Here is an 11311-nt window from a genome sequence, read left to right on the forward strand (position 1 = left end):
CCGTGTCATGATATTTAAGATACTACATTACATCACTATCATACTACGTATCTATCCGCGACAAACGTATCGCTCGATGAAGCCCGCGACGCCGACGCTCGTCGCCCCCGGCTCGTCCTCGTGCGTCGCGTGCGACGCGTTTGGGAACACGACCATCTGAAACTTCCCCTGCATCTGCGCCACGGTCAAGTCCACGTCGAGTCGGTCGGTGCCCGCGAGCAGCAGGAGTTTCGGCGTCTTCACCTCCACGAAGAGCTTGGAGAGGCCGGCGTACCACCCGTCCCAGTGCGGCCGCGTCTTCGCGACGTCCGTGCGCCACCGCAGATGAGATCCCGAGGCTTCGTCGGAGGCTTCGCGCAGCTGCGACGTCGGGGTTGAGTTGAAAGGCGTCAGACGGAGTTGAAAGGCGCCGAGGGCGGGGATTGAAAGCGAGGGACCCTGGGCGGAGAGAGACGACGGCAAAAGTCCTTAAGGAACGGCGTTCACCAAGCCGACGGGGTCGTATGGGGACCAGTGTGAGATAGAACGCACCTGCGACGGGAACGACGCCGCCGCGCTGTGAACGTTCTTCGTGACCCCGCCCGCTCGGACCGCCCACTCGATCGCCGTCCGCGCGCACGCGAACCGACGCGGGCGCGCCGCCATCGCGACCTCCGCGCGATTGAACGACTCGACCGCGGTGCCCTCCACGACGTCGACGACGACGAGGCCGGCGACGCGGACGACGCGCGCGCGCGGGTTCGCGGCGTCTTCTCTCGCGGCGTCGTCTTCTCTCGCCTTCGTCATCATCGCCGCCGCCGCGCGCGTCGCGATCGCGCCGCCCATGCTGTGCCCGAGGAGCACGACCTTTCTCCCGGTGCCGCCGTACAGCTGCGTCGTCACCGCGACGACGTCCGCGACGAGACGCTCGGCGGAGAAGTCGACGCCGGCGGCGCCCGGGGCGCCGTCGGCGTCGGCGTCGTTCTCGCAGCGCTCGTCCTCGGTCTTCGTCGCGCCGTGCCCTCGAAGGTCCATCGCGACGACGACGCACCTCGCCCTCTTCGACGTCCGACGTTTCATCTCCTGCGCGAACCGCGCGAACGACAACGCGGTGTACGGGCACCCGTGCAGGCAGAAGAGCACGGGGACGGTCGCGTCGTCGTCGTCGTCGTCGTCGTTTGGTAACGTCGAATCTGATGAATCCCCCTCGTCGCGCGTCGTCGGACGCGAGACGTACACGCGGAAGACGTCGTTCGTGCCGCGCACTCGGACGTCGTGGCACTCGTCGAAGCACTCGCGCCATCCCACGGGGTCGCAGTGCGACCGCGGCGGCGGCGGCGGCGGCGGCATGAGCGTCGACTCCGCGCCGATCGGCGTCGGATTTTCGTCGCTCGCGCGCCGCCCGCCGCGCGCGTCGTCGACGCCGAACCCATCACGATGACGACGAGACGCGCGCGGCGGCGGCGGCGGCATGGCGTCGCGCGAGCCCGGCTGCGGCACCCCCGCCCACGGCGCGCGCGTCCACGAGGGGTTCGGGTCCGGCGGGTCCATCCCGTCGGACCCGCGCGCGCGCGCCTCGGCGCCTCCGCGAGTGCGCGCGCGATCCGCGCTCGCGCCTCGGCGCCTCCGCGAGTGCGCGCGCGATCCGCGCTCGCGCCGCGCGCTTTTTGAGAGGTCGACCTCTTCTCTTGACCAGTCAGCGCCGCCGACTGGACGACGCGTCGTCATCATTCGATGACGTTCTCGCGCCGCGTGCGCTCCCGCCGCACACACACGCGCGCGCGCCCTTCCCTGGACGCTCCCACGAGAACCATGTCGGCCGCGACCGCGGCCGGTTCTAAAGGCTTCAGCGCGCAGCCCGGGAGCGCGACCGGCGCGACGACGCCGTTCGCGACGGTGAACGTCTCGCCGTTCTTGTGGTGCGCGACCCGCGCGACCCTCCCGTCCCTCCGCCGCGAGATCTTGTTTCTATTCGCCACCTGGCGGCTCCTCCCGCGCGAGCCTCGCCTCGCGACGACGGGGCGACGCGGACGACGACGCGAGCGCGACGGCCGCGCGTTTCGCGTCGCGTCCGCGCCGCGACGTCGCGCGCCGCGCGCGCGCGCGCGCGCGGGCTCGCCCCCGCGGCCGCGAGACCCGCCGCGGCGGACCGGACGCCGCGGGAAAAAAAAAGAAGAGGACTCGTCGCGATCTCGCCCCCGCCCCCGACCCCCCCCCATCTCATCTCATCTCACGCGACCCTCCCCTCTGGGCGTCCCGCCCGCGCTCGCAGGAAGACGTGGAACCTCGTCTCCGACGCGTCGAGCGACCACATCATCTCGTGGAGCGCGAACGGGCGGACGTTCACGGTCTGGCAGCCGGACCTCCTCGAGACGGAGCATCTTCCGAACACGTTCAAGCACAGCAACTTCGCGTCGTTCGTGAGGCAGCTGAACAACTACGGGTTCAGGAAATGCCACAGCGACCGGTTCGAGTTTGGCGTGGAGGGGTTCGAGCAAGGGAAGCCGGAGCTCTTGACGTCGCTTCGGAGGCACGACGCGCCGAGAAACAAAAAGGGAGGAGACGCTAAGGGAGGAGGTGGGAAAGCGGCGGCGGGGTCGGCGTCGGCGGCGAACGCGCGCGGCGGCGGCGGCGCCAAGAAGAAGAACTTGATGGAGGGCACGCCCGACCACGGCGCGCAGTCGCTCGAGATCGGCGCGTACGGCGGGATCACGAGCGAGGTGGAGCAGCTCAAGCGCGACCGCCTTTTGCTTCTGAAGGAAGTCATGCGTCTTCGCGACGTGCAAAATAACACCACGGAGGAGGTGCGACGACTGAGCGCGCGTCTGCAGGCGACGGAGCAGTTCCAGTCGCAGATGATGTCGTTCGTCGAGGCGGTGCAGCAGCAGGGCGGCGGCGCGAACGGGCTCGCCGGGTCGTTTGGGAACGCGGACGAGATGATCGCGCGCTTCGGCGGGTCGTTGGGGCCGCGGAAGGCGGCGAGGAAGCGCCGGCAGATGTTTTTGCCGTCGTCGTCGTCGGGCGGCGGCGGCGGCGGATCAGGCGGCGGCGGCGGCGGCGGCGTCGCGGGCGCGGGCGTCGACGCCACGAGAAGCGCCATCCAGGAAGTCCAGGACGAGATCGACGAGATCGACGACGCGCTGATGACCGCGCAGGCGTACGGCCCCTTATCCCCGAACCCTCACGCGGCGATTCAGCTCCCGGAGAACGAAGGCGCGTGGCTCGACATGCTCGGCGGCGGCGACGACGACGACGCGCTCGTGGACGGAGTCGACCTCACCCCCGCGTCGCCCCCTCGCGTGCACGTCGGCGGGCAGCGCGTCAGACAGTCGCCGTTGATCACGTCGATGAGCGACGTCGACCTCGCGCTCGCGGCGGCGGCGTCGGGCGGGAGCGGCGGGAACAGCCCGGGGGAGACCGCCGTCGACGACGCCGACGCGGCGGATCAGGCGGCGGCGCGTCGGGGGGAACGACAACGGGACCCACATCCGCAGCCGGACGCGTTCGTCGCGAACATTCTCAACCGGGGACCGAGCCTGGAGAAGCAGCTGTCGTTGGGGTTCTTGGACCACATGGACAGCGCGGACATCGGCGAGATGGTTCGCGACATGAACATCGGCGTCGGGAGCGGCGGGTCGGACGAGTTCACGCGGCGCGTGGACGCGCTGTCAGACGTCATCAAGTGACAGTCGGACGGACGGAGGGACGCTCGCTCGGACGACGAGAGAAGGATGGTTCCAGAAAAAAAAAAGCAAACGAAACGCCAATCAACACACTTAGTAGCCCTCGAGGGCGACACGTCCACGACGATCAAGAAGCTGTACAGTGCGCCTCATGGAAGGACGGACGACACCACACCGAGCTCGCCGACGAGGCTCCGGGGCTGGACGACGAGTCTATATATCGCCTCCCCGCGAGCGCGCGTCGACGACCGAACCGAAAACGATGACGAACGGATTGACTGATGAACGACACACACACTGAACGATTACCGTCGCCGTGCTGCGACCGTTGACGAGTAGCACCGATAGACGAAAAAGACGCGCGTCGTCGCGATTCGAAACGAAACGGCGAGATGAGCATAGCGAGTAGCCGTCACCTTTCTGCTTATCGTTTTGAAATAAAAAACGCGAGCGACGCGAGTCGAAGAAGCGACGCCCGCCCGCGGCCGTTCGCGCGCGCGCAGCACCCGAACGACGCGTCGAACGAAACGCACACCCGCGTAGGTTACGTAGCCCGCCGACTGGGTTCTTTTCGCCCAGCTTCGCGCCACTCTCAGTCGTGTGGTAGTCACCGCCTCCTCGAAAAACAACATCCAAAGACCCATCCCCCTCCTCCTCGTAAAACAACATCCAAACACCCATCCCCCTCCTCTCCTCTTCCTCTTAATTAAAACACCCCCGGGATGATCCTGTACGGCACGAGCTCGCAGTACTTCGCCCAGTACTGGCCGTACTTCCGCCGGCACCGGATGTCGTCGCGGATCGATCGATCGATGAGCAACGCGGTGAGAAACTTAGGGTCGTTCCATACGAGCGAATGTCGGGGTGCGGTTGAAAGGCGTCAGTTGGAGTTGAAAGGCATCGATGGGGGGGATTGAAAGGGAGGGGTGGGCGGAGAGAGACGACGGCAAAAGTCCTTAAGGATCGGCGTCCACCTCGCGAACGGGGTCGTATGGGAACCAGTGTATAGAACGCACCGCGACGTACAGATACGGCGGCGCGACGTCGAACAGCGCGGGCGCGGTCCACAAGAAGCTCGCGGTGATCTCCGGGAGGTAGTGAAAGTGCCTCGCGAGCCCCCACCACCCGGACGCGAGGAGGATGGATTTCTTCGTCACGCGCTCGCCGTCCTTCGCGACGACGTACTCCGCGCGCACGATCGTCGGCTTTCGTCCCCAAATCTTCACCCGCCCGCCGCACGCGCGAAACGCCTGACGCTGTCGGTCGCTGTCGTAGTTGACCCAGATCGAGAGCAACCCGAGGAGTAAGATGGTCACCGCGAGCGGCGTACCCAGCGTCCGCCCCGGCGTCACGGACGTGATGTACAGCGCCGGGGACGCGTACACGACCGGGACCCAGACGAGGCACCCCCAACAGATGTAATACCCGGCGCGGTCGTGCTGAATGTCCATCGAGTTGAAGTACCCCGTCTCCCAGAGGAAAAACTTGAAGTTATACGCGGACATGAGCGCGACGCACACGGTGACGGAGTCCGCGACGTACCCGTCGCGTTCGTACTGGTGACACGCGAAGATGATGGGCAGCACCGCCCACGCCATCATCCCGAACCGGCAGTTGGTGAACTGCTTCAGGTTGAGCGGGCCTAGGAAAGGGTACAGCTCCATGCCCCACCAAAAGTCGTCGATCACGTTGCCGCTGCTGCCGCTGTCGTCGTCCGTCGGCGCGACGTGCCCTTTGATGAGCAGAAACACGCAGAACAGGACGGAGACCCAGACCATGCCGGCGACCATCTCGGGAAACAACGCGTACACCTCCGACGGCGTCGTCACCTCGAGTTTCCACAACGCGAAAAACGTCCCGATCGTGACGAGCAACGACTGCACGCCGTTCGCCTTGTACACCGGGACGTTCCCGTTCGCGGTTGTCATCGCCTCGAACCGCTTCCCGGGGAGGTACACCTGCAGAAGCGCCTCGAACAGCGCGTACGCGCCGAGGAACTTCCACGCGCGCGGCGACGTGGACGGCCACGCGTCGCGTACGTAATCGAACGCGCCCTTCTCGCGGAAGCCGTCGACGAGCGCGGCGAGCGACCCGTCCGTGTTTTGGAACGAGTGCACGCTGGAGAGAGAGAGAAGAGAGAGGAGGGACGCGCGGCGCGGTGGGGTGAGGGGAGACGGAAGGCGTGGGACGCCGGGAAGAGAAAGTCCTTAAGGAATGGCGTTCACCACGCGAACGGGGTCGTATGGGGACCAGTGTGGGACGCGTCAGCGAGCGGACGGAGGATGATCGACCGCCGCGACCGATCGCGGGCGGAGGGAGGCACGCACACTAACACGGACGCGATCGGCGACAAGACCATGATCATGATCGCGCCCAGCGCGCGGAGGAGCTTCGCGAACGCGCTCGCGTCGCGCGCGCTGCCGCTCCAGTCCGACGACGACGTCTTACGCTCGGCGGTCGCGCCGTCGTGATCGTCGTCGCCCCCGGTTCTGTGCGCGTACGATCGCGGGCTCGGGGGGAGCCCCTGCGCTTTTCGTCGCGTCGCCCGCGTCGTCGTCGGCATCGCGCGAGGTGGCGGTCGGCCGCGGGCACGGCGCGATCGATGGCGAGGCGCGCGTCGCGATCTGACGCTGTCGCGCTGGTCGTGGAAAAAAGCGCCGAAGCGGCGTCGCTTGCGGTGTTTTTCGAACGGTCCGCGCGAGGCGTCGCGCGGGGCGGCTCTGCTCGTACGGAGTACGACGTCGCGCGAGATCTGTATGGACGCTCAGTCAGGACGTCATCGAAAATACGCGTCCGCCAGCGCTCGACCAATCGCGTCGCGCGTTTCAGAGATCTTCGATTTCCCTTTCGGAAAAGCTCGCGGAGACGATGCCGGGCGAACGCGCGCGCGGACGCTCCGCAATCGCGCGCACATCGCAGCGCACGACGGCGAGTCCCCGACTCGAGTCTCGAATTCGTTAACCACACGACCATGTCCGCCATGACCGCGTCCTTCACGGTCGCGCCCGCGCACGCGCGCGCGACGGCTTCCATTCGCCGAGCCTCCGCGAAGCGCTCCGGCGCTCGCGCCGTGCGCAAATCCATCCGCGCCGAGGCGGTCAAGGAGAAGACGTCCACGCTCAACACGACCAAGTCCGACGCGGTGCGTGATGACGCGCCTTCCTCTCGTTCGCGCGGTCGTCGGCGCGCTCTCGCGATCGCGCGTCGTCGCGCGACGTCGCGTCGTCCGCGACGCGCGGGATACGACGCGCGTCGCGGACGACGCGATTGTTTCTCGCGAGATACACACACGACGTCGGTTTATCCATGGGCACCCGTCGCGCGACGGGTCCAGCGCGCGCGCCTCGCGCCGTCGCCGCGGGGTCTGCGATCCGCGTCGACGCGCGCGCGTCGTCCGCGCGCGCGTCCGCGCGTCGATCCGGCGCCGCGCGCTCGGTTCGCGCGACGCGCGCTCGGTTCGCGCGACGCGCGCGCGGACGACGCGGCCGATCTGCAGGCCCCCCCCCGCGACGTTCCGCCGCGCCCCCGCGACAACCAACCAACCCCGACCAGCAGAACCCTGAAAAAATCTCGTCTCGCTGGTCGACTCAGGCCCTCCCCCCCCCCCCCTCCTCCTCCTCCTCCTCCTCCTCCCTCTCGCAGATCTTCAAGGCTGCGCAGGACATCCTCCCCGGCGGCGTCAACTCCCCCGTCCGCGCGTTCAAGTCCGTCGGCGGCGGCCCGATCGTCTTCGAGTCCGTCAAGGACGCCTACGCGTTCGACGTCGACGGCAACAAGTACGTCGATTACGTCGGGTCCTGGGGTCCCGCCATCTGCGGCCACGCCAACGAGCGCGTCAACGCCAAGCTCAAGGCGCAGATCGACAAGGGCACCTCCTTCGGCGCGCCGTGCGAGCTCGAGAACGTTCTCGGGCAGATGGTGATCGACCGCGTCCCGTCCGTCGAGATGGTTCGATTCTGCAACTCGGGCACCGAGGCGCGTTCTATACACTGGTCCCCATACGACCCCGTTCGCGTGGTGAACGCCGATCCTTAAGGACTTTGCCCGGCGTGTCTCTCCGCCCACCCCTCGCTTTCAATCCCCGCCATCGACGCCTTTCAACTCCGCTTCTGACGCCTTTCAACTCCACCCCGACATCGCTTTGTATGGAACGGCCCTTAGGCGTGCCTCTCCGTGCTTCGCGTCATGCGCGCGCACACCGGACGCGACAAGATCATCAAGTTCGAGGGGTGCTACCACGGCCACGCGGACCCGTTCCTCGTGCAAGCTGGCTCCGGCGTCGCGACCCTCGGGCTTCCGGATTCCCCCGGCGTCCCGAAGGCGGCGACGAACACGACGTTGTGCGCGCCGTACAACGACCTCGACGCGGTGAAGAAGATCTTCGAGGAGAATAAGGGTGAGATCGCGGGCGTGATCCTCGAGCCCGTCGTGGGTAACTCCGGGTTCATCGTCCCGGATAAGTCTTTTCTCGAGGGCCTCCGCGAAGTCACGACGGCGAACGGCGCGTTGCTGTGCTTCGACGAGGTCATGACCGGGTTCAGGATCTCCAAGGGGTGCGCGCAGGAGTACTGGGGCGTGACCCCGGACCTCACGACGATGGGCAAGGTCATCGGCGGCGGCATGCCCGTCGGCGCGTACGGCGGCAAGAGGGAGATCATGGAGGTGGTCGCCCCCGCGGGGCCGATGTATCAGGCGGGCACGCTGTCGGGTAACCCGCTCGCGATGGTCGCCGGCATCGAGACGCTCGAGATTCTCGGCGAGGACGGCGCGTACGAGTACATGGACAAGATGACGACGAAGCTCATCAACGGCATCCTCGAGGCGGGCAAGGCGGCCGGGCACGAGGTGTGCGGCGGGAACATCCGCGGGATGTTTGGCCTCTTTTTCTGCGCCGGGCCGGTGAAGAACTTCGCCGACGCCACCAACTCGGACACGGACAAGTTCGCGAGGTGGCACCGGGGGATGCTCGAGGAGGGCGTCTACCTCGCGCCGTCGCAGTACGAGGCTGGGTTCACCGGGCTCAAGCACACGGAGGAGGACATCGACTTCACGATCGAGGCGGCGAAGAAGGTGTTCGCGCGCATCTAAACATGAACAACGAGCGATTAATAATTTGCGTGTGATGAGACGACGACGAGAGACGAGCGAGACTTGAGGAGGACGCGCCGCGCGCGGCGAGAGGAGGACGAGCGACGAGTACATACCCTTAACCTTACCCACCCCTTCGTTCGGCGACCGCCGTCGGACGGAGTCGCGATGTCAACGAAACGGCGAGGACATCGATGGATTGATGCTTTTTTTCATCCACATCTCGTCCGTCCCGACGCGCGCGCCCTCCTCGGCGTCTCGCGACGCCGAGGTCGAGAGGCCGAGAAAACCACCAGACAGTGATGAGCTCTCTCCTCCTGTCGCGCGCCGACTCATCGACGATTCTTCATCAGACGCTCACGCACCGCGCGCGGGATGTCGACCGCCGCCCCTCCGGGCGCCGCCGCGAGCGCGTCGCTCGAGCCGAGCGGCGAAAAACCCCGCGCGCCGCCGCCGAAGCGCTTCGTCCGGAACCAGGCGCGTCGCGCGTCCGTCCCCGTCCCGTCGTCGTCCGCGCCGCCGCCCGCCGCGCCGCGTTTCATCAACGATGACGACGGGTGCCCTGCCCTTCCTTCCTTCGCCGCCCTGACCGCCCCTCCTCCTCTCCCGTCCGCGGCTCGAAGTGCAGGTCCCCCAGGACATCCTCGACGACCCCGCGCTGAAAGCCGCCATCGCGGTGCTCCCCGCCAACTACAGCTTCGAGGTGGAGAAGACGGTCTGGAGGCTCCGCCGCGCGCGCGCGAGATCCGTCGCGCTGCAGTTCCCCGAGGGCCTCCTGCTCTACGCGACGACGCTCGCGGACATCTTCCAGACCTTCGTCCCCGCGATCGAGGACGTCGTCGTCCTCGGCGACGTCACCTACGGCGCGTGCTGCGTCGACGACCACACCGCGGCGTCGCTGGGGTGCGACTTTCTCGTGCACTACGGACACTCGTGCCTGGTGCCCGTGGACGTGACGTCGATCGATTGCCTCTACGTCTTCGTCGACATCGCGTTCGACGTCGCTCACCTGAGCGACTGCGTCCGCGCCAACTTCCCGCCGCCGGCGAACATCGCGCTCGCGGGGACGATCCAGTTCGCGAGCGCGATCAGAGACGCGCGGAAAGCGCTCGAGGGCGAGTACCCGTCGCTGTGCGTGCCGCAGTGCAAGCCGCTGTCGCCGGGCGAGACGTTGGGATGCACCGCGCCGACGCTCGCGAACGCGGAAGCCGTCGACGCCATCGTCTTCGTCGCGGACGGGCGGTTCCACCTCGAGGCGATCATGATCGCGAACCCGACCGTGCCCGCGTTCAGGTACGACCCGTACAACAGGGTGATGACGAGGGAGGAGTACGCGCACGCGGAGATGCGACGCGTCCGACGCGCGGCGGTGGAACGCGCGAGGGACCACGCGAGGACGTTTGGCGTCGTGTTGGGGACGCTCGGGAGGCAGGGCAACCCCGCGATCTTGGAGCACCTGGAGGCGCGATTGAAGGCGAAAGGGTTGAAGTACGTCGTGTTTCTCATCTCCGAGATGAACCCCGCGAAGATGGCGCTGCTGAAGGGCGCGGACGCGTTCGTGCAGATCGCGTGCCCGCGGCTGAGCATCGACTGGGGCGAGGATTTCACCAAGCCGGTGCTGACGCCGTACGAGTGCGAAGTCGCGCTCGGGTTCGCGACGCCGTGGTGGGAGCTCGAGGGCGTCGCGCCCGGGGAGGCGAACGCGCCGTACCCGATGGATTACTACGCGAAGGACGGGGGGGCGTGGACGTCGAGTTACGTCAAGACGCGGCCGCGGCGGCGTCCCGGGGGGGCGGCGGCGGCGGCGGCGGCGGCGGCGAAGGGGGAGGGGGAGGGAGAGGACGTCGTCGCGGCGGCGTGAGGAGGGTGCCGTGGGCTGGCGACGACGCGACGACGACGCCGCGCGCGGACGCCGAGACGCGTAGCATGATATCATTAGGACCTAGTAGCCGCGATAGATAGCGACGGCGGCGTCGGAAGAGTAGACGAGTAAAAACTGACGCCCGTCCTCGCGAAGAAGGAGAGCCAAAAGAATACACGGCCTCGCACTCTGGACGATGCACACAGCATCGAACGAATCGCGCGCGTCGTCAGACGCACGCGCGCGCGCGATGCGTCGACACGCCGCGGCGGCGGGTTCGGCCTCGACGACGTCGCGGGCGTTTCTTCGGTACCTCCGCGGCGATGGCGTCGAGGCGCTCGCGACCGTCGCGCGCGACGACGCCGCCGCGAGGCGCGCGCTCGCGACGACGACGACGGCGAGGGCGGCGTCGACGACGACGACGCGCGATTTGACGTCGGACGCGCCGTCTCTGTCGCGCTGGTGCGCGTCGCCGTTCGTCGCGTCGTGGCGCGGGTTCGCGGCCTTGGGTGCGCATCGTCCGGCGGGCGGTGGGCATGATGCTGACGGCGGCGGTTGCGGAGGGCGTGGAGCGGGCGGGCGGGCGCCGGGGAAGCCGTTCAATCCCCGGCTGGTGAACTCCGAGCTGAAAGCCGCGAGGAGCGCGGACGATATTCTGTCCATCGTCGCCGCTGGAGGAGAGCGTCTCGATTTCATCAAC

The 11311-nt window shown here is 67.5% G+C and overlaps 6 protein-coding genes across 6 annotated transcripts; 3 read left to right on the forward strand and 3 right to left on the reverse strand.

Moving 5' to 3' along the window:
- Nucleotides 1–51: 51 nt before the first annotated feature.
- MICPUCDRAFT_21810 (uncharacterized protein) lies at nt 52–1452 on the reverse strand (the record flags this gene model as incomplete). Its single annotated transcript, XM_003063104.1, has 2 exons — nt 52–350; nt 528–1452. The coding sequence occupies 2 exons, from the start codon at nt 1450–1452 to the stop codon at nt 52–54; spliced, it is 1224 nt and encodes a 407-aa protein (XP_003063150.1).
- A 305-nt stretch (nt 1453–1757) lies between these two features.
- MICPUCDRAFT_48763 (heat shock transcription factor) lies at nt 1758–4124 on the forward strand. Its single transcript, XM_003062902.1, has 2 exons — nt 1758–1898; nt 2252–4124. Exons 1-2 carry the CDS (start codon nt 1792–1794, stop codon nt 3663–3665), a joined length of 1521 nt encoding a protein of 506 aa, XP_003062948.1. The 5' UTR covers nt 1758–1791; the 3' UTR covers nt 3666–4124.
- Nucleotides 4125–4368: 244 nt separating this feature from the next.
- MICPUCDRAFT_52902 (uncharacterized protein) lies at nt 4369–6225 on the reverse strand (the record flags this gene model as incomplete). Its single annotated transcript, XM_003063105.1, has 3 exons — nt 4369–4494; nt 4679–5780; nt 5990–6225. The coding sequence occupies 3 exons, from the start codon at nt 6223–6225 to the stop codon at nt 4369–4371; spliced, it is 1464 nt and encodes a 487-aa protein (XP_003063151.1).
- Nucleotides 6226–6581: 356 nt separating this feature from the next.
- On the forward strand, nt 6582–8967 carry HEML (glutamate-1-semialdehyde 2,1-aminomutase). The gene is made up of 3 exons (XM_003062903.1): nt 6582–6804; nt 7305–7637; nt 7824–8967. The coding sequence occupies exons 1-3, from the start codon at nt 6634–6636 to the stop codon at nt 8748–8750; spliced, it is 1431 nt and encodes a 476-aa protein (XP_003062949.1). The 5' UTR covers nt 6582–6633; the 3' UTR covers nt 8751–8967.
- A 158-nt stretch (nt 8968–9125) lies between these two features.
- MICPUCDRAFT_48766 (uncharacterized protein) lies at nt 9126–10611 on the forward strand (the record flags this gene model as incomplete). Its single annotated transcript, XM_003062904.1, has 2 exons — nt 9126–9248; nt 9379–10611. 2 exons carry the CDS (start codon nt 9126–9128, stop codon nt 10609–10611), a joined length of 1356 nt encoding a protein of 451 aa, XP_003062950.1.
- Nucleotides 10612–10692: 81 nt separating this feature from the next.
- On the reverse strand, nt 10693–11274 carry MICPUCDRAFT_52905 (uncharacterized protein; the record flags this gene model as incomplete). Its single annotated transcript, XM_003063106.1, has 1 exon — nt 10693–11274. One exon carries the CDS (start codon nt 11272–11274, stop codon nt 10693–10695), a length of 582 nt encoding a protein of 193 aa, XP_003063152.1.
- Nucleotides 11275–11311: the final 37 nt, after the last annotated feature.

This window comes from Micromonas pusilla (assembly GCF_000151265.4).
Source record: "Micromonas pusilla CCMP1545 genomic scaffold MICPUCscaffold_13, whole genome shotgun sequence".
Taxonomy (NCBI): domain Eukaryota; kingdom Viridiplantae; phylum Chlorophyta; class Mamiellophyceae; order Mamiellales; family Mamiellaceae; genus Micromonas; species Micromonas pusilla.